At 47.5% G+C, this 22,181-nt stretch overlaps 1 protein-coding gene and 1 long non-coding RNA gene across 2 annotated transcripts; both read right to left on the reverse strand.

Annotated features, from left to right (window-relative positions):
- Positions 1-424: 424 nt before the first annotated feature.
- YKT6 (YKT6 v-SNARE homolog) lies at positions 425-14,319 on the reverse strand. The gene is made up of 7 exons (XM_012496908.2): positions 14,005-14,319; positions 10,272-10,354; positions 8,437-8,537; positions 7,430-7,534; positions 6,770-6,835; positions 3,529-3,630; positions 425-2,408 (listed from the first exon to the last, which is right to left on the reverse strand). Exons 1-7 carry the CDS (start codon positions 14,106-14,108, stop codon positions 2,373-2,375), a joined length of 597 nt encoding a protein of 198 aa, XP_012352362.1. The 5' UTR covers positions 14,109-14,319; the 3' UTR covers positions 425-2,372.
- Positions 425-21,380, reverse strand: LOC115830974. The gene is made up of 3 exons (XR_004026518.1): positions 21,370-21,380; positions 20,769-20,774; positions 425-1,354 (listed from the first exon to the last, which is right to left on the reverse strand). It is a non-coding gene; the product is annotated as an uncharacterized LOC115830974 (long non-coding RNA).
- Positions 21,381-22,181: the final 801 nt, after the last annotated feature.

Consider the following 22,181-nt stretch of genomic DNA (forward strand, 5'->3'; position numbering starts at 1 on the left):
GTCTCAGATTGACCCTGGGGTCAGCTGTGAGGGACGGGAAGCCTACAGTGGGATCAGGATGGGGATGGGGCCTCCTGTCCCATGGCTCTGCAGCTATGAGGCAGCTTTCCTAGGGTGGGTCTCCTGGCTGCAGCTAAGACCAGGCAACAGGATTCGGCAATGACAGGGCTTCTTCTACTCCAGGGCTCCCTCACCTGGTTAATAGCAAAAAAGAAAATACAGTTCCTGCTAGCAAGGTCTATAGAAAGGAGGTGAAGGAGTCAGGCCTGCAGCCACCTCTCCTGGACAGGAGCTGATCAGGATAACTTGGACCCTTGCATGCGGCAGGCAGGCAGGTACACAGCACAAGGCCGCTCTCTCCTCAGGGGCAGGGCTTGGTGAGGAAAGGGTTCCCCTGAAGCACAAAGAAAGCACAGGACCACTGTGAAATTTCAAGACAACTTTATCCAGACAGGCGCCTCTCAAATAGAACACAGGGAAGTTAGGCAGCAGTTACCAAAGTACAGTCTTGCCAAATGATTTACAACAGAACACAACAGAAGCAGGGGATCTGTGGGCGGGGCCAGGGTGGGCCCTCTATCTCACAGGGCCTGAGTCAAGTCAGCTCATCCTGCAAGGCAGGGGCTGACCTGCAAGCAGATATCACTTCCTCTTATCCCAAATTCATACCTCCATTTTCCCCGCCCCCATCTCTCCCCAGGGTCCTCAAGTGGGAAAGGGAGAGGTAGCATCCCTCAGATCCATGCCCACTCCACTCCGTCTCCGGCACCAGTGGGCAGGCTGAGTCTGGGCCTCAAGGGGCCCTGGGCTTAGGGTGTCTATGGCAGTAGGAAAATGACATGGACAGGCTCTTCAGGGGTAGGCTAAAGTCCTCTGGCCAGCAGTACCCAGAGAAAATGGGCAACAGCAGGTAAACCAGCCAGGAGGTGGGGTCCTCTGAACCCACAGCAGACCCCACCCTCCTGCCCAGCCCCTGCCCACATTGGGGGTCAGGACCACTGAGACGCTGGTCAGGACAGTGGGCGCGCTCAGCAGTGTGGCAAGCTCAGAGCAGGGCTCCCAAGGACCATACCACACTGGTTCAAAACTCATAGATGACACCATCCCAGCAGGAGCTTCCATGGGGGCTGGAAGGCAGACTGGAACATAACACTCGGACCCAAGGGATTCAGAACATCTTGGGCCCATCTCCTGGGCTGCTCCAGCCTGTTTCCATGACTTGGGCTGTGAGTGGGCCTCCTGCCAGGTGGCAGGGCACAGCTTAGACCAAACCCTTGGCCTCCCTCCCCCATGCAGCTGCCTCTGACCAAGAAGGAACTAGCAAGCCTATGCTGGCCAGACCATAGGTGGGGTGCTCGGGGCCGGCTGGCACCCACTTCTGGTGCCCATGGGAGAGACCCACTTGTTCAGATGCATAGGCCTCAGGCGGTTCAAGGCAGTCTTGCAGCCAGAGAGGCAAATATAAATCAGTTTTGAGAGACCACAGCACCTGCTGCTTTGATCGTGATGTTCAAGGCAAGTTGCAAGTCAAGGCAAGAGTCCCAGAGGCCCTGGGAAGCTGAGTCCACCTGTTTGATCTTCCCCTGATGATGGACACTCCCAGCTGACCATCCAAACACCAGGAAAACATCCCCCTTTCCTGGGCTCAGTTCCTAGTCTACTTGCTGGTACGACCTCAACCCACACACTCCCCGCCCACAATGCAGCTCCTTCCACATCCTCCCACAAGCCACCTTTGTGGAACTTGGAAGCTGCTTAGGATGAGTCCTGCCCTCTGTGGGAAGCCAATCCTAGCAGAAAGGTAAGCTAGACAACAGTCTCAGAATCTGAGACCCAGTGACTGTTCCCCCCGCCCCAGACCTTGGGCCTGAAGTGGGGGCCTGCCTGTGGCCACTGTGGTGGGCCCAGGAGAGGCTTTCCCAAGAGTCTTCAAACTCCACCCACCCCAGCCCTAGCATCAGGGACTCCCCACCCCCCACTGGAGTGTTAATATCATTAATGTACAAATAAAATCCAAAGATATACCAAAGATCGAGAAACAGCTGGCTCGACCTCCCTCCCACAGAGCCTTCCCAGGGTTAGCTGAAAAAGAGCCCTTTGGCATCTACAGAGCCAGTCGGAGTTTATGGTTTCATTTGCCCAAAAATACACCTTTGGGGACCTCAAATTCTTTCCAAGAATCACTACCACACATATGAATTTGAACATTCGCCACCCTTCCACCATCCGTTTCTCCCAGGAACTTCAAAATAAAAATGGCCAGTCTGCCCCCACTCTGGCTCCTTGTCTATGGCTGTCTCTTCTTTTCCAGGGGCTGCAGTTCTGAGGTGAATGATGGTGCCGTTCCAGCACTGGGCCTCTGGCAGGCTGCATCACATGATGGCACAGCATGAGTTTTGTTTCCGGGCCTTGGAAAAAAACAAAAAGGAGCTGAGAAGGAGGACTGACGAAGTCAGGGAAGCCCCAATCCTGGCAGGCATGGCAGAGGGAGCTCCACAGGACACAGCCAGCCAGAGAAACTAGCACTAGAACAGGGTGGGGGTGGAGGCCTTGAGGAAAGCTGTCCACAAGTGATTCCCATCGCCAAGCACAAGGCGGGCCCTGACTTCCAAAACTAGTCTGGGATCCTTTTTTCCTTTCTTTCCTCACACCCCATTAATGCTATCAAAAAGTGAGTAAAATTCCTACAGTTAGGCCAGGTACAAACAAAGGACCAATAATACAAATGAGATTGGCAGAGTATCTTAACTTTGCCCCACTCTTGTCTTCAAACAATGCTATCTGACCACCATGGTGGTGTTTCTTCCTAGAAGATGGTCCTGAGGACAACAGATGTGGTTCCCACTTGGGATGTGGTTTGTGGGGACCACTGTTGCCACCTTCTCTCCTGCTTTCTGGTCACAGACTATCTTCCTAATCCCACCTAGCCATCTCCCTCCAATGTGTACATGAAAGCAAATGTGTGTGGACAGACCAAGTAAATTTGTCCCTGACTGTCCACCCATGGGCCAACAGTGCCATCTCCACATAGGAAGACATGAGCACTGACCTGAGAGAAAGCGGCAGTCAGCAGCACCCATCCTTGTCAATTAAATATTTTCTGTCAAAGGGAAATTAAAAGCTTAAGAACCTCTTCAGGAAGGCTGAATTGCTTGCATCTTAAAGACTTATGTCTCCTCAGCAGAAAGAGGAATAAGACTCAACAGTAAATCTCTGGTGATTAGAACTTGAACCAGCCTTCCTGGACTGGGGGTAGGAGTTCAGAAATCAGCCGAGCAGCAGAGGGCAGAGCAGAGGCAGGAGTGGAACAAGGCTTCGGCCTGCATCGACTCCAACAGCACCCAAGTGAACTGCCTTCAACCACCTGGGCCTGAGGCGCTCACCTTAGGCTCTTGCTGCACAAGGAATCATCCACCATGATTCAATAGTCTAAGAAAGACCTGTTCATAGTGGAGAGTGCCAGAAGCAGCAAGCTGCAACTGCTCTCTAGAGAGAACACCCAGGAGGCAGCAGGTGCTGGGTACTCACAGTTTTATAGAAGGCTTTAGACTGCGTTCCCAGCACCTCAGATTTGGACACCAAGTCATCTAGCTTCTCACCTCGCTCTAACAGAGACTCCATGGTGTTGTGCTGGACAAAAGAGAAAAAAGAATCCAGCTCTGTTCAGTACGTGCTCTGACATGAGCCCCTCATATTTCAGTCATGGGGGAAAGCGCCTTACCTGGGTTCCTCTCCAACACACACAAACTTCACCTCTAGGTGTCGAGACTCGGTCCAAGAATAGTTACTGTCCAAGTGGATGGAACAGAACCTGGTGACATTCCCGTGAAATCTAGAAGATCTAACTGGGATGTAGCAGACTTCCCAAAAAGCTGTCCCCAGCACAGGCTTAGATAACCAGCACTCCAGGAAAACTCATATATATACACACACACACATTTATATATACATTTGTGTGTGTGTGTGTGCACGCACATGTGCGTGTGCATGGAGCTTTGGAAAAAAGAGTAGCTGGGCACTATATGATTGTACTGGGTTGGATAGTGACCCGCACTGCACCCCCCAACCCCAACCGCACCCCCCAACCCCAACCGCACTCCAGAAATTAACATCCCCAGAATCTCTGAATGTGACCTTATTTAGAAATAGGGTCTTGCCAGATGTAACTAGTTAGGAAGAGGTAATACTGGATTAGGGTGGCATCTAATTCCATGACTAATGTCCTGGTAAGAAATGGAAACACACACAGAGAAGGTCACGTGACAGCAGAGGCAGAGCCTGGAGTGATGCACCTCTAATCCAACGAACGCCAAGGACAGTCAGCAGCCACCAGAGGCTGGAGAGAGGCCTGGGACAGACCCTCAGAGCCCCAAAAGACACCAGCCAGGCCCACAGGGCTATTTGTTAAAAGCAAATATTTGAGGGTTTCTGTTGACAGCAGCCGCAGGAAACAAAGGCGGTGGGAAATGGCTACTGAGCACTTGATGTGAGGCAAGTCCAAACTGAGCAGCGCTCTGAGTACAGACACACCAGATTTCGGATGCAAACTCACGCGTGCTTCATTAATAAGTTTTATACTGAGAAAAAATAAGTTTTATACCGATTACATGTTGGAAAAATTGTATTTGGATATATTGGGTTAAGTAAAACATATAATTAAATTAAATTCTACCTACTTTCCTTTTATCATTTTAAAATATGGCTCCTAGAAAATTCTAAGTTACAAGGCCGGGCATGGTGGCTCACGCCTGTAATCCCAGCACTTTGGGAGATGGAGACCATCCTGGCTAACACGGTGAAACCCCGTCTCTACTAAAAACACAAAAAATTAGCTGGGCGTAGTGGCGGGCGCCTGTAGTCCCAGCTACTTGGGAGGCTGAGGCAGGAGAATGGCGTGAACCTGGGAGGCGGAGCTTGCAGTGAGCCGAGATTGCGCCACTGCACTCCAGCCTGGGCGACAGAGCAAGGCTCCGTCTCAAAAAAAAAAAAGAAAAAAAAAAATTCTAAGTTACGTACATGCCCCAAATATATACGGGACAGCACTATAACAGAACATGTCCTGCCTTCCAAATGGGCTATGTCCTAAATGTCATCACTACAAACTCTGACTTAGGAAATAAAAACACTGACCCCACGGGAAGGGGTCTAGAGATGGAGGCCTCACAAGAGCCAGCAGCTCTGCTGCCAGGGCTCTCGGGAAGCAGCAGCTCACTTCCTTCCCCAGATGGCCACTGCTGCAGCAGCTGGATGCACACATGAAGCGCCATAGAACAAGGAGCCAGCAAGAATGTCCTTCATCCCTACGCACAGCTGAGCGACTCAAATTTTTAACACAAAAAGTTAACTGATTCAGATATGCCTATCAATCATCTAGATTTTACAACTGCAGCTAGATGAGGCTGGGTGAATAGGACTCATCCACTCCCCACCGTGGGGAGAGGAGGAACAGCGGGTGTCCCAGGTGTCATGGTACTCAGACCAGGACTTGAGCAACAGAAAGAAGAGACGGCTTGAGGAGAAAACGGAGAAATGCCACCTAAGTGGTAAGAAAGCTCACAAGGTTTCAAAAGACACAGATACCATGAGACTTTCACATCTATCGTTCATTCCAAAGCCACGTTATTTGGAGTGCAGTCAGCAGACCTGCGTTTGAAGCCCCTGGGATGCTTTTTATAAAATGCAGGTTCCCAGGCTCCATCCCAGGCCAACAACTCCAACCCCAGGAGATGCTGATGTACGCACTAAAGCTATGCCTGTGTAAATGGTAAGGCTTTGTATGTGGGCTTCAGTCCACTCCAGGTATCTATCAACTGCTGAGCATGGTATAAACTAGGCACTGTATCATGAGCAGGATGGAAAGATGTCCCAGTGCTCATACGCTGGTCAGGGAGACATGTAAACAAGCAGTGACAAAACTGTGACATCTGATCTGAAAGGCCCAACCTTCAGGTGCCTGTGTGTGAGCTGGGCAGGAAAGGGTATAAGAGAGAACAGGGCCCAGTCAGGAGACTGTGAGTTAGTTTGCACTTTATCCTGGGACGGATCTGAGAACCCTGGGGCTGAAGGGTTCTAAGCTGTGCAGATCAATGACTACTGTCTGGTGGACAGACTGGAGATGAGCAGGAAGCAAGGGGACAACTTAGAGGCAAAAGCTGTAAGAGACAAACCTGAGAAAAACAGATGGCTGCTTACATTCCACTTGTATGCAAAAATTAAAAAAAAAAAAAAAGAGTTGAAGCAGCAGTTACAAATCAGGAGATTTCAGCTCACAATGCAGGGTTCTGGCTCTTTTCAAAGGGGCCTATGTGACAACCCTGGGCTCACATTCCAGAAGCTGCCCTGTGGTCAGTGCACTGTGCTTCAATCTGTTCACCTTCAATGCAAACGCTGCAAGGGGAGGCACCTGTGGGGTGTGGAGGCACCTGAAACCCTAACAAATGCACCAGGGTGGGAATCCAGGTCTTCAGAAGTCAAACCCTAGGAACCCAGTAAATGCTCAGACAGGCAGTAGCCATGAGGAAGGGAGACTTGAGGGTTCCACTGGTTCCCAGCTTGGTCCCCTAGAAACAATGTGTGCCATTAACCAAGACAAGGGTATAGCAGAGACAGTCTGATGCCCGGGGTGGGGGAAGGGGTGGGCAATCCCACTTTCTGGACAGTGCCGTGGTTACTATTCTATTAAAACGAGGATGGATCTGTGCATGCCTGGCCAGTGGCAAATCGCACCCCCGCCTCAGTTCTTGGGCTTGCTCTCCATCTTCCTGCTTACCAGAATGATTTTGGTCTCGTCTAGTTCGGCCTGCACTTTAGTCATGGGATCAGCTTCTCGTGGGTTCTAGGAAAGGGTGAAAAATAATAAAGTCAGGACTGGAGTGGCTACCTGGAAACAAAGCCTAAAACTGAGGACGCTGGACAAACTTTCAGAGGTTAAAAACCACAGCCTGGGCCAGGCACAGTGGCTCATGCCTATAATCCCAGCACTTTGGGAGGCCGAGGCGGGTGGATCACCGGAGATCAAGAGTTCAAAACCAGCCTGACCAACATGGTGAACCCCTGTCTCTACTAAAAATACAAAAATTAGCCGGGCGTGGTAGCACATGCCTATAATCCCAGCTACTCGGGAGGCTGAAGCAGGAGAATCGCTTGAACCCAGGAGGCGTAGGTTGCAGTGAGCCGAGATTGAGCCACTGCTCTCCAGCCTAACCCACAGCCTGTTTAACATGTAACAGAAACCCAAAGCCTGCCTAGAGCTTGGGTTCTCAGGTCTGAAGGTAGATTCTCTGTTTTCCAAACAGAAGGCTTGGGAGAGGACACCAGCATCAGAAGCTGTCAGAAGTAATTAGACCAGAACTATCGGGGCAGTTGGCTTTTTCAGTTTCACATGGATTCTGGGCCACATGGTGTCTGCTGGAGCTTCCTTTAACCCTACCTGGTATCTACTGAGGTGACCATCCAGGGCTGGGTAATGGATTGTAGCAGGGGATCCTACTGGCCAGTCTATCCTGTCAACTTGCTTGGAGAATTCATCTAGTACCTGCAAGACAAAGGAGACTCAACAAGCCTCCCACTGTACACTCACCAGTGGTCTCAATGACAGGGTTTCACCCCTGAGCACCTCACCCTGAATGAGGCTCCTTGGCCCTCACAGCCCAGGAAGGAGGAATGAGGGGGACATATAATGGCAACAGAGAAAATCTAGGCTAAAGTTCTTTCCAAATTTTTATCATTAAAACATATCCTAAATATTCTGAGAATCAAAAGTATGCCCAGCCCGAGATGAACCTCACCTGGGGAGTAATAAAGGTATTTGAATTTTAAACTACAGATTTCCAGAAAAAAAGGGCACTGGCCCTCTAATTTTCCAAAGCAATTTTTTAAAAAAGAGAATTAGGTCCCCTGGATTTAAGAAACCACCAGATTCCATGTGTTTGGAGGTATTTTGGTGCTCTGGGGTATAGGATGAAGCCTCTGACTTCAAAGAGTTAATATTAGTAATTAGCACCGTACACACAAAAAATTAAAGAATGCTTAGGTGCTAAGCTCTGTGGTGCAACTGACTGACATCAAGGTAGAGGGATGCAGCAACTGCAGGAGGCAATGTGGAGAGTGAAGGCATTCAAGAGGGAGACTATTTGAGCAGAAGCACAGGGGGTGAGAACACAAGGCACAGCTGTCTCCGAGGGTCCTGTCCCAGAGAAGAGATGTCATGACTCAGTGGTCTAGACCCAGGTCACATGAGGGACAGCACCGGGGAGGAAACCCATACAGGGATGCCAAATTGTCTCTTGGGTTGCAGGGAAGGGGGCTGAAAAATGTGTTGACTTTGGACACATCATTTCATCCCTTATGCCTCAGGCACTGCCATCACCCCCTGTCCCAGTCCATAAATGTGCCCATTCATCATCCAAGTCCAGTAGAGGCAAATAAAAAACTCACCTTCTCCAGCAAGGTAAAGGCGACCCGGGATGGGTATTCATTGTCAGCAATGACCACACCTGCAAGACTATCATTCCGGACATAGACGTGGCACAGATAGTCTAAGGAGACGAGATCAGACACATGGATGCTGACATAAGGGCTTCAGACTTCTTTTAATCCCCCCAAATCAAAGCATCACAATGTTAGGCCAAATGAAGCCCCTCTGAAGCTCAATAGCTCTGGGCAAGTCTTGTGGAGAGGCTTGGCAGCACAGCCCAATGGGCGACACACAGGAGCTTGGCCCAACACCTGCTTTAGGACCAGTAAATACCCAGAGGCCCAGTATGCAAAGCCAGGGCTTAAAGAAACAGCCAGTGGTGCAGAAAATACACCCTAGACAACATGGCCCCAGGAGCATTTCCAAGTGTATTCCTTAAGCTCGGGTCAGACTAAGCTATATCTTGGGGATTCGGAGCCCTTGGGGCTCTGTGCTGCTCCCAAACTTAGGGAACCCTGGACAAGCCAAGAGGCCTCTACTTTCTTAAAAAATCCTTTCAGAGCAGCCAAAAGACAGGAAATTACCCCTCAGGGCCTCAGTCTTCCATATTATAGCAACCTGCTGGGTTTGCTCCACTCTGGTGGGTGACTGGGAGTAGGGGTGTTCGTCTAGAAAAAGATTAGCCACTGCCAGCTAAGGCCTCCAGAGCACTGTGCTAAAATCCTCATATGATTGAAAGGTACAGTTGTCAGGTCTTCTGCAAAATATTCACAATCCACAGGATTGTTCATTTTCATCACTTTGAAAGGATTCAGAGTTGATATAGCTAACCATATCCCCAAGGAAAGAGAAATGTAAGGATTACAGCTTACAAATAAGAACCTTCTTGTCCTTAAGGATCTGACCCAGAAGATTCCAATGCTAAACAACAGAAAAACAAATAAAAGAGGAGGGAATGATGGTGAGCCCCTGAAATCAGAAAAGAGCAGAGATAAATAAGAACAAGAATGAGGAGGAGGAAGAGGACAGGGGGTTGTCACCAATGCTCTCCAAATTTTGTATACCATGCCCAATTAAGATTCAAACACGGGGTCAAAGTACATACCCTCCAAAGAAACTGAGAACCTGGTCAGTGGGGGAATTGTCTCTAAGTAATAAACATGGGAAGGGCAGGCAGAGTTTGAAGGAAAACAGAGCAAGAACACTGAAATATTTGTGATGTGATTTCACTTCTATGATGTTAACAGCACAGAGATCCCACATAAAGTGTATATATTCAATCCTGCCTGTATCATGACTGACAGTTAGATCATCAATTCAGTAACTCTATGTCACGTGACTTGAGGTTAGCATAAGTGTGAGATGATCTTTGTCCCCACCTGATGAAACTCATGTAACTCTTTCCTGATCTGTCTGTATAATATACACATCTAAATAAATGCCTAAACCTGAATTATCAGAAAGAAAAAATAGTCTTTTCAGATTCCTGGTCAAAAAATCTACGATGCACAGAATGCATATAGTACCTCAACAGTGCTAGCTGGAAATCCTTTTTTGAGGGGTCTGCAACTCTGGAGAGGACAGGGAAGAATACGATATGAATGCTGCTTACTGCTCCAAAAGAATCCGACCCTAATCTTAAACGAGTCTAAGTTTGAGGGCAATTTTATCTGGGAAGCTCAGACTTCAAAAGTGGGCACAGAATTCTGCATAAATAGGAAAAGGAAGAGGGGGGAAAGAGAGAACAAGCTAGAGGAGGAGTAGGGTCCCAATGAAAGGAGACAGCTGGGTGCTATGTGAGGTGACGCATGGCAGCCAGGCCAGCACACGCACAGAAGTTGGAGGGTCTTCTTACCTTGTTCTTTGACAGAAGCTCTAGTGCCTTTCGATGAGCGCTCCACAATCAGTTGACTCGTGAAGGTCATGAATTCCTGAACACTAAGAAATACAAAATGTATTTATTGCCCACTTCTTATCACCTTGTCCCCAACACAGTGGAAAGTGACCTCTGGGCTTATACATTAAGTAGACATTGCTTCTTGGTTTCATTCCTTTTCCTCTCATCCCTAGTAACAAACACTCTATAAATGAGCACAAATACTGATAATTATGAATCATCATCACCATGAAAGCTCCATCTGTTTGCTACCTAGCTCACCAAAACAGGTGAATTTTCTGGGGGTTTTTCCACAGGATACAGTCAATTTTACATTTTGGTGAGTGCATAATTTGGAATGCAATGGGAAAACAAGAGGCAAGTCCTGCTCTCAGGGTCCCAATAACTTCCAAGAAGCAGGACAAATAAGAACTGCACTAGAAAAATAGTGTGCAAAAACTGTCAGGCAGAAATGCACAACCCTTTATGGCTGTGTCCACATGACAGACCCTCGCAATGCCACATACACCCATAGTGAGTGCTGGCTCAGGTCTGCTGGGGCTCGTCCACAGAACGAGTGCAAGGCACTCTGGATGGAATAAAAGGAAAACTGCTTATCCAAGACAAAGAAGTGGGAAATGGCTCATACAAAGGGTGAAAGGGAGAAGGTCCATCATGGGCTCAACAGAGAGATCTATCCAGAACAGAACAGTCACAGGAGATGGTACAGCCAGAGGAAGAGGTGCTGACAAGGAGCCTCCAACTGGGGATGTGATATAAAGGGCAACCAGGGCCATCAGAGCAGGGTGCTCAAATGGGAGTCTGCAGCAGGCTCCAGCAGAGCTATGTAGTAACTGAAGGCCTGACTCTGGGCCTGTGTGCTGTGCCTCCACAATGAAAAAAAATCAAGATTTGTGCAACAGTTAAACGAGGTAATACGTGTAAAGCACTTGGAACAATGCCTGCACACACAGTATTACTTGTTAATATCTTGAGGGACTGAAGTGATCAAAATAACCCCTCAGAGAAGACCTCAAACAAGGAAGGCATTGCAGTAAACCTAAAGAGACAGCATTTGAGATACGGCTATAAAGAGACAAAGGAAGAACTGCATTGTGACAGCATGTATACAAAGGCCAAAAAAGCTGGGAAACTACTTTTTCAAGTTTGGGATCTGGTAATTATAGGGCACAAAGGACATAAGTAGAGGTCTTATAAGAAAACAAGCTCAGGCCGGACGTGGTGGCTCAAGCCTGTAATCCTAGCACTTTGGGAGGCCAAGGCAGGCGGATCACTTGAGCTCAGGAGTTCGAGACCAGCCTGGCTAACATGGTAAAACCCCATCTCTACTAAAAATACAAAAATTAGCCAGGCGTGGTGGTGCGTGCCTGTAATCCCAGCTACTTGGGAGGCTGAGGCAGGAGAATCCCTTGAACCCAAGAGGTGGAGGCTGCAGTGAGCTGACATTGTGCCGCCGCACTCCAGCCTGGGTGACAGAGCAAGACTCCATCTAAAATAAAACAAATAAATAAATAAATCAGCTGGGACATGTGTTGTTTTAAGACATATTAGTAGAGATGTCCCTTTAGTGTTGTAGCTGTTAGTCATTGGAAACTAGTGTGGGTATCCCAAGCAGGTGAGGTATAAGTCCTACAAGTGAAATCTCTGAGAATCTTAAGTACTAATGGGAAGGAAGAAGGAAAAAGAATCAGAGCCAAGTTGGCACCAAAAGTTCCATCTGAGAAAAGAAACAACACAGAGAAGTGAATGTAGGCCATGGTAAAGACTGCAAAGACCAAGAACCCCAAGAAGGAGCTAAAAGATAACGCAGCAATTCCACTTCTGGGTAAATACCAAAAAAATGCGAGCAGGGTCTTGAGATATTTGTACATCCATGTTCATAGCAGTATCATTCACAATGACTGAAATGTGGAAGCAACTCAGGTGTCCACTGACAGATGAACAGATAAGCAAAATGTGGTGAATAATACAATGGATTATTCAGCCTTAAAAAGGAAAGAAATTAGGCCGGGCGCGGTGGCTCATGCTTGTAATCCCAAACACTTTGGGAGGCTGAGGCGGGCGGATCACGAGGTCAGGAGATCGAGACCACGGTGAAACCCCGTCTCTATTAAAAATACAAAAAAAAAAAAATTAGCTGGGCGTGGTGGCAGGCGCCTGTAGTCCCAGCTACTGGGAGAGGCTGAGGCAGGAGAATGGCGTGAACCCGGGAGGCGGAGCTTGCAGTGAGCCGAGATTGCACCACTGCACTCCAGCCTGGGCGACAGAGCGAGACTCCGTCTCAAAAAAAAAAAAAAAAAAAAGGAAAGAAATTCTGATATATATGCAACAAGATGCATGTGCCTTGAGGACATTATGCTACATGAAATAAGCCAGACATACAAAAACTATATGATTCCATTTATCTAAGGTCGCCAGAAAAGTCAAAATCACAGAGACAAATTAGAATGGCGGTTGCCATGGGCTGGGGGAGAAGGGAATGGGGAGTTGGTGTTTAATAGACACGAATTTGATAAAAAGGAGTTCTGGAGACGATTGACAGTGATGGCTGCACAACATTATCAATCTATTTCGTATCAATGCACTCACCACACGCTTAAAGATAGTGAAGATAAATTTTGTGTGCCATTTTACCAGAATTAAAAATATATTTTTAAAAGAACTCAAAGGAGCAGAAAGTTTCAACAAAATAACTTTTTTTTTTTTTTTTTACATCCAGCAAGTCCTTGGCAAAGAACTCTCATCAAGAACCGGCTGCACTGAAGCAGGGAAAACAGAATCCAAACGGCAGATTCCATCAGATTTTGAGACAAGATGACCATAGATACCGACCACGTAGGGTCCTTCTTCTTTCGTGCCTGAGTCACCCCAATCCCTCCCACGAATGGTCTGGAAGTGTCTGTGTTACTTCTAACACGTTCCAGCAATTAAAGCGCCCCAGAAACAAGTAAAAGCCTGTAAGCCCTACAGATCCCATGCTTCATTTGAATCTTCCGTGTGGAATCCTTTTGTACCACTAGTGTCCAACTAAAAAGCGTTAAACGTGGCTTTCAGTTCTAGCTGGTTGTGATATAACCTCTTGGTACCTCTGTGACTTCACCCATTAAAAACAAACAAAAAAAAGTATATCAATATCTCTCATACTGAATTGTTGGGTAGCCCCGCAAGAAAATCAAAATATGGCTCTCAAGATGCGGCACCCAAGCTCCCAGAGTCAGAATCACTGGGTGGGAGGTGTTGGTCTAAAATATAAATACCGAGGCCTCAATCTACTAATTCAGAACATCTTGGCATGAAGCTTGGAAATCTGCACTATTTCACAGTCCCCTTAAAATTTTTACACGACAGAAATTTGAAAAACACCGAGTAGCGAACTATATTCTAGAATGGTATAAGCTCTTTAAGAGAGAATGTTGGTTCCTCAAAGGTACAGTCCACCGCCAGATTCCATTATAGGAGACCAAGCCCGGACCGCAGACCTCGGGCCCTCCCCACTCCGCCTCGCCCCGCCCCTGACTCGGACCCCAGCCTTCTCAGACCCCGGGCACTCGACCACCCCGCCCTGCCCCTACCCTCCGGCGTCCTCGACCCTCCCCTGATCCCTCCCCCGACCCCAGGCCCACTTCGACTCGGACCCCCACCCTAGTCCTCTCCGCCCGACCGCCACGGCCCACCAGCCTGTGCCGCTCACCTGGATCTCTGGAAAAAGCTGAAGGAAGACACATCGTACGCGGCTTTGAGCAGCACCACCTTGGCCTCGCCTTTGTAGAGGACGCTGAGGCTGTACAGCTTCATGGCTCTGCGCCCTCAGGCCGCCCGCCTGCCCAGCCGCGGGACCCGTTCTCAGGGAGCAGCGCGGCCGCCGCCCGTCGGGACCGCCGCCGCCTACCGGCCTCTCAGCAACCGGCTGCTGACGGGGCCACCGCCGGCTTCCTCCTCCTGGCTAGCAATCCACTTCCGGATCCGGTCAGCCTGGTTGTGGGGTCTCATACCCCGGATGCAGAAAGGTGAGGCCGGAAGTATAATGCAGCGAGGAGCGGGATGCCACGCCTCGCATGAGCATGGCCCCTCCCTGCACGCCAGGTGCAGTCGGGCGCTCGGCGGGATACTGTACTGTCCTGTGATGGGTGGTGCTGGGCCTCCCAGAGCGGCCTGAACCCTTCTTCTTTTTTTTGTTTTCCTTTCTTTTTTTAAAGTAAACACTTTTTTTTTTGTACTTTAAGTTTTAGGGTACATATGCACAACGTGCAGGTTTGTTACATATGTATACATGTGCCATGTTGGTGTGCTGCACCCATTAACTCGTCATTTAGCACTAGGTATATCTCCTAATGCTATCCCTCCCCCCTCCCCCCACCCCACAACAGTCCCCGGTGTGTGATGTTCCCCTTCCTATGTCCATGAGTTCTCATTGTTCAATTCCCACCTATGAGTGAGAACATGCGGTGTTTGGTTTTTTTGTCCTTGTGATAGTTTGCTGAGAATGATGGTTTCCAGCTTCATCCATGTCCCTACAAAGGACATGAACTCATCATTTTTTATGGCTGCATAGTATTCCATGGTATATATGTGCCACATCTTAGGAGGAGCTGGTACCATTCCTTCTGAAACTATTCCAATCAATAGAAAAAGAGGGAATCCTCCCTAACTCATTTTATGAAGCCATCATCATCCTGATACCAAAGCCTGGCAAGAGACACAACCAAAAAAGAGAATTTTAGACCAATATCCTTGATGAACATTGAAGCAAAAATCCTCAATAAAATACTGGCAAACCAAATCCAGCAACATATCAAAAAGCTTATCCACCATGATCAAGTGGGCTTCATCCCTGGGATGCAAGGCTGGTTCAACATACACAAATCAATAAACGTAATCCAGCATATAAACAGAACCAAAGACAAAAACCACATGATTATCTCAATAGATGCAGAAAAGACCTTTGACAAAATTCAACAACCCTTCATGCTAAAAACTCTCAATAAATTAGGTATTGATGGGACATATCTCAAAATAATAAGAGCTATCTATGACAAACCCACAGCCAATATCATACTGAATGGACAAAAACTGGAAGCATTCCCTTTGAAAACTGGCACAAGACAGGGATGCCCTCTCTCACCACTCCTATTCAACATAGTGTTGGAAGTGCTGGCCACGGCAGTCAGGCAGGAGAAGGAAATAAAGGGCATTCAATTAGGAAAAGAGGAAGTTAAATTGTCCCTGTTTGCAGATGACATGATTGTATATCTAGAAAACCCCATCATCTCAGCCCAAAATCTCTTTAAGCTGATAAGCAACTTCAGCAAAGTCTCAGGATACAAAATCAATGTGCAAAAATCACAAGCATTCTTATACGCCAATAACAGACAAACAGAGAGCCAAATCATGAGTGAACTCCCATTCACAATTACTTCAAAGAGAATAAAATACCTAGGAATCCGACTTACAAGGGATGTGAAGGACCTCTTCAAGGAGAACTACAAACCACTGCTCAATGAAATAAAAGAGGATACAAACAAATGGAAGAACATTCCATGCTCATGGGTAGGAAGAATCAATATCGTGAAAATGGCCATACTGCCCAAGGTAATTTATAGATTCAATGCCATCCCCATCAAGCTACCAATGACTTTCTTCACAGAATTGGAGAAAACTACTTTAAAGTTCATATGGAACCAAAAAAGAGCCCGCATTGCCAAGTCAATCCTAAGCCAAAAGAACAAAGCTGGAGGCATCATGCTACCTGACTTCAAACTATTCTACAAGGCTACAGTAACCAAAACAGCATGGTACTGGTACCAAAACAGAGATATAGACCAATGGAACAGAACAGAGCCCTCAGAAATAATGCCGCATATCTACAACTATCTGATCTTTGACAAACCTGACAAAAACAAGCAATGGGGAAAGGATTCCCTATTTAATAAATGGTGCTGGGAAAACTGGCTAGCCATATGTAGAAAGCTGAAACTGGATCCCTTCCTTACACCTTATACAAAAATTAATTCAAGATGGATTAAAGACTTACATGTTAGACCTAAAACCATAAAAACCCTAGAAGAAAACCTAGGCAATACCATTCAGGACATAGGCATGGGCAATAACTTCATGTCTAAAACACCAAAAACAATGGCAACAAAAGCCAAAATTGACAAATGGGATCTAATTAAACTAAAGAGCTTCTGCGCAGCAAAAGAAACTACCATCAGAGTGAACAGGCAACCTACAGAATGGGAGAAAATTTTTGCAACCTACTCATCTGACAAAGGGCCAATATCCAGAATCTACAATGAACTCAAACAAATTTACAAGAAAAAAACAAAAAACCCCATCAAAAAGTGGGCAAAGGATATGAACAGACACTTCTCAAAAGAAGACATTTACGCAGCCAAAAAACACAAGAAAAAATGCTCATCATCACGGCCATCAGAGAAATGCAAATCAAAACCACAATGAGATACCATCTCACACCAGTTAGAATGGCGATCATTAAAAAGTCAGGAAACAACAGGTGCTGGAGAGGATGTGGAGAAATAGGAACACTTTTACACTGTTGGTGGGACTGTAAACTAGTTCAACCATTGTGGAAGTCAGTGTGGTGATTCCTCTGGGATCTAGAACTAGAAATACCATTTGACCCAGCCATCCCATTACTGGGTATATACCCAAAGGATTATAAATCATGCTGCTATAAAGACACATGCACACGTATGTTTATTGCGGCACTACTCACAACAGCAAAGACTTGGAACCAACCCAAATGAACCCTTCTTTTTGCTTGCGTTGTTGAAAGAAGGCAAGTCTACGGATAGGAATGAGTGAGGCACAGCCCCCTGAGGATGCCATATCTTGCCCATTTCTTGTGTATTAAGTGACATCATGTGTTACCAAACTAAACCAGCTGCATTTACCTGTGCACAACATAAAACCAAACACCCAAGCATTGGATTTTTGTAGCAAGAAAGATGTATTGCCAAGCAGCCTTGCAAGGGGACAGAAGACGGGCTCAAATCTGTCTCCCAATACTTGCTTCGCAGCAGTAGATTTAAGGGAGAGATTTTGGAAGTGGAGTTTCGGACTGGACAGTGATTGGCTGAAACAAAGAAGCGTTTAGAAAATCTCTTGGTCATGAGCTGTTGCTTCTTCATGCTGCTTCAAGGGTCACATGCAGATTCAGAAGTTGGTATAAAACAAGCTGTGGGAATTCGGGCTGTGACATCAAAGGGCCACTCCTCAGGCTAGTAAGTCTATTTTGCACAGGATCCAGTCAGCCATATTGGTTCCAGCCTGTTCCAGCAAGTTATATAAGCAGAGGGGATTATAGCAAACTGTTTCCTTATTGGCTGCCCTGCAAGACAAGCTCAAGATTTCTGTTAGTTACTAGTTTCTTTAACCCTGTCGGGCACAGTTTCACATGTAATCAGAAAGGAACTTGCAAGACACATGCATCTGAAAGGAACTTGGTCTTTGGAAGTTGTCAGTAAGGTCACAAAGTTGTGATGCTAGAAGCAGCTGTATCTGAGATTATGGGAAAGAGATGATATATTGGAAAAACAACAGCATCACTTTAAACATTACTCTAAATCAAGGTTTCTCAACCTTGGCACTATTGACATTTTGGGTTAGATAGTTCTTTATTGTTGGGAGACTGCCCTGTGCATTGTGTAGGCAGCGTCTCAGGCCTTTGTACCCACTAAATGTCAGTATCAACCCACCCCCTCCCCACTGCACAATCAAAAATGTCAAAATGTCCTTTGGGAGCAGTACTTTGGAGAAACATTGCTTTGTAGATATATATGTTTGTTCGTTTGTTTTGCTTTGTGACAGGGTCTTGCTCTGTTGCCCAGGTAGAAGTGCAATGGTGTGATCCCACTCACTGCAACCTCTGCCTCCCAGGTTCAAGCGATTCTCATGCCTCAGCCTCCTGAGTAGCTGGGATTACAGGAGTGCACCCCTACACCCGGCTAATTTTTGTATTTTTAATAGAGATGGGATTTCACCATGTTGGCCAGGCTGGTCTCGAACTCCTCAGGTGATCCACCCACCTTGGCCTCCCAAGTTGCTGGGATTACAAGCGTAAATCACTGTGCCCAGCTGAGAAACATTGCTTTAAATAATCTGTGGTGAAAGGAAGTTCCCACCACCTGCCCACTCACTCAGTACCTCTCTCACCAACCCTCTTCCCTGGGTGTTTCCAAGTACAGAGAGTGGAAAGGGCTTTTCCACATTTCCCCTGTTTTGGTAGTAAACATTAGGAACAGCCATTGGCCGTGGCTAGGCTCAGCCACCCACAGATATGGACACAGTAATCTGACAAGCTGGGTTGCTGGATGCTATCAGTCCAGGCTCAACTGCCTGCACTGACACCATTTCCCTATAGGAGGCAGGTGAGAACCATTTCTGAGGAAAGTCTCTGGATCCCCTCTTCCTTCCATTGAAAGTTGTGCAAAAAGATCAGGAAGACAGTGCTTGGGTGGAATAAATTTCAGTGTATTCACTTGACACATTATAGTGGCTGTCCCAAAGTTTACCTTCTACCAAGTACTTTCCATGTGCCACATCATTTAATCCTCACAAAAACAGGGGAAAATATTATTGCCACCCTACAGACATAGAAACTGAGATTCAGTTTAAGGAGACTGTTGGTAAGGGACAGAGTTGGGGTTCAGATGTCAACAGTGAAATGCTTAACAAACTGTCATGCAGCCCACTCCTGGCAACTCTTCCTGCTCCCCTCTGGCCTCACTCAGCCTCTACTGTTCCAGGAAGCCTCATTCATAGTCATGTGGTTGCAGACTTCCCAAGCTCACTGTGTTACCAAAAAGCAAGACCTGCCTTCCGCTGCATCGCCCCAGCTGTCACCCAGCTTGGATTCAGTCCCAGCACTGACACATCACAAAATCACAAAAGTGAGCAAACCATTACCTCCCTGAGTCTCCTTTTGTTTTTATCTATAAAACTAGAAAAAATTCTTTCCATAGGAATGTTGTTGGGAATAAAAAAACATTATATTACAAGCTCTAGTCATTGCTGATGTTTAACAGGTAACAGTGATAATTATTTGTCTTCTCATTAATGAAGTAAAGGATTATTAATCATAGTGGGTGGAAGGCATCTATGGGAAGTAGAGATTTGAAGACAGGCTAAATACCCAAGTAAGGCCTCTAGATTAGATAATAGTATTGTACCTATTTTAATTTCCTGCTTTCAAACACTGTGCCATGGTTATATAAGAGAAGTCTTTGTTTATAGGAAACATACACAAGAATTTAGAAGTAAAGGGACATTGTGTCTGCAACTTACTCTTACAGGTTGTATGTGTGTGTGAGAGAGAGAGAGAGACAGAGAGAGAGAATGATAAAGCAAATATAGGAATCAGGATGAAGGGTATCTGTTTGTTTGTTTTGCTTTGTGATAGGGTCTTGCTCTGTTGCCCAGGCAGAAGTGCAATGGTGTGATCCGGCTCACTGCAACCTCTGCCTCCCAGGTTCAAGCGAATCTCATGCTTGTATTGTTCTTGCACCTGTTCTGCAAGTACAACATTGTGGGAATGGAAAATGCAGGGACTGGGCACTAAGGCTATGAATGAAGCCTGCACAGGGGTGTGGGTAGTAGAGTTCTCTAGTCCAGGCTCCCGCCTTAGGTGCTGGGACCTAGAAGAAAAGCTTCTCTGCAGACAGAACTGGAGTTAATACTGTCCACGATAAATGGCCCAGGCCCTGTTAAGTTTGCCCCAATGAGCAAAACAAGTACCCACCCACCTTTGCAGCCTTGCCCAGCTCACATAAGATGCCAGCCCTTGCTGTACAGCAGAACCTTTGGGAAGCCTATCAAGGAGCATACCCCCAGGACAAAAGCCTATCAAGGAGCATACCCCCCGGAAGCCCAGTCCAGGTGGGGAGCCCAGCCACACAATGGCCCTTGCCCCCACACCTCCTCATTCAGTCAGCCAAGGCCATATGCTTCCACAGCTCATATAGGAAAGGGGTGTGGAAAGGGGCCACCAATGTGGTCAGGCCTCCATGGCCTGAGTAGGTCACCAAGCCTCAGGTGCACAGACTTGATGTCATCAATCAGGGTCTGTCAGCAGACCCAGCCCTCAGGAACACTGCTACCCAATACAACCCCACACTAAGGCATCCTGGGCTCCCTCTGGGTTCTCCAGGCCCCAGGGAAGACAGACATAGTCTGCCACCAAAGGTTTGAGCTCTGCCACTGGCTATGAAGCAGTAGGGGATGTCAGAGCAAGGGAGGGACAGGACAGGAGTATACATGGGCAGGAAGGGATTACAGCCAAGGAAGACAGGAGGCAGGTGCCCTGATTTTGAGACTGTGCCCCAGCAGGGGCTTCCCAGAAGCTGTATTTGTCCTAAGACACCCCTCTGCAGCTGAGGGGCTAGAGATGGATATGTAGCTGTGTTAGGCCTTCCTTGCATTGCTATAAAGAAATACCTGAGACTGGGTAATTTATAAAGAAAAGAGGTTTCATTGGTTCATAGTTCTGCTGGCTTTACAGGAGGTATGGTGCTGGCATCTGCTCAGCCTTTGAGGAGGCCTCAGGAAACTTACAGTCACCGAGGAAGGCAAAGGGGAAGCAGGCACATCACACAGTGGAAGCAGGAGTGAGAGAGAGAGAGGCACTGGGAGGTGCCACACTTTTAAACAACCAGATCTCATGTGAACTCAGAGCAAGAGCTGACTCATCACCAAGGGGATGGCCCAAGCCATTCATGAGGGATCCACCCCCATGACTCCAACACCTCCCACCAGGCCCCACCTCCAATATTGGGGATTACAGTTCAGATGAGATTTGGTGGGGACATATATCCAAACCATATCAGTTATCAATAGCCATACTGGATGAATGCCAGGAACTTAGAATTAGGACACATGGTCATTTAGGCGAGTGGCTTGTCCTGTTGATGGTACCCTGATGGTCGTGGGGTTGCCCTGAACAAAAAGCGAGAGGAAGTCTACAGAGCTGTCAAAGAGGGGCAGGTGGGAAGGCCTGTAGAGGAGTCCCCTGCTCCACAACCAGGCGTGCACCTCCCACATCCTCGGGGCTGTAGGCCCCACGTGAGAGCAGAAAGAAGGATGCAGAGGAAGAGCAAGAACACAAGGTGTGCCCTTGGAAAGGCTGGGCACACGAAACACAACCTAACAAACAACAGCAATGAGCACACAGGGAAAGTACTCACAGGGAAACTACATCATGACCTAGAGGCTGATCCCACACCCTGCCACATGGGGCCCCAGGCCCCAGCCTATCAACCAGTGGTCCTTATTGCCACAGCAACTGTTCTTTGGATAGGCACCTGATCCAAGCTTCAGCCAATCAACAGGCCACTCAGCTGGCCATCAGTAGGCCATCCAATCAGAGCAAAGCCCAGGACTTTCTTTGACACTTAAGAAAAGAGAAGCAAAGTAACTGGCATAGATTGGAGAGGGTCAAGGAACCCTGAGTTGGATACATACAAACTTTTGGTTAACACGGATGATCAAATACATATGTTTATGTGAACTCCCTCCCAAAGATGCTCCACTAAAATGACACAAGACAAAGGGCAGGGGGAGACCAATTGCAAGGTGGCGCAAATGAGAGATGCTACCAAGGGTGGCGGGGGAGAGAGGGGAGCAGGTGTCAAGTTAGGAGGCAACAGTCTGAGGAGCAGGGACCAGCAGACGGGGAGAGAGGGGCTGAAGCAGAAGTGTCGAGTGTCTGGAGGGATGGGGCCAGAAAGGCAAGGGGCATCCTGAAGAAGCTATACCTGGGGAGGGCAGGTCCCTCCCCACCCGCTCCCCAATTCATCAGCCAGGAATGCACCATCCACCCTACCCCAGGGAGGAGGACAGAGGACTTTCCTT

The sequence above is a fragment of the Nomascus leucogenys genome, chromosome 17, assembly GCF_006542625.1.
Source record: "Nomascus leucogenys isolate Asia chromosome 17, Asia_NLE_v1, whole genome shotgun sequence".
NCBI lineage: Eukaryota > Metazoa > Chordata > Mammalia > Primates > Hylobatidae > Nomascus > Nomascus leucogenys.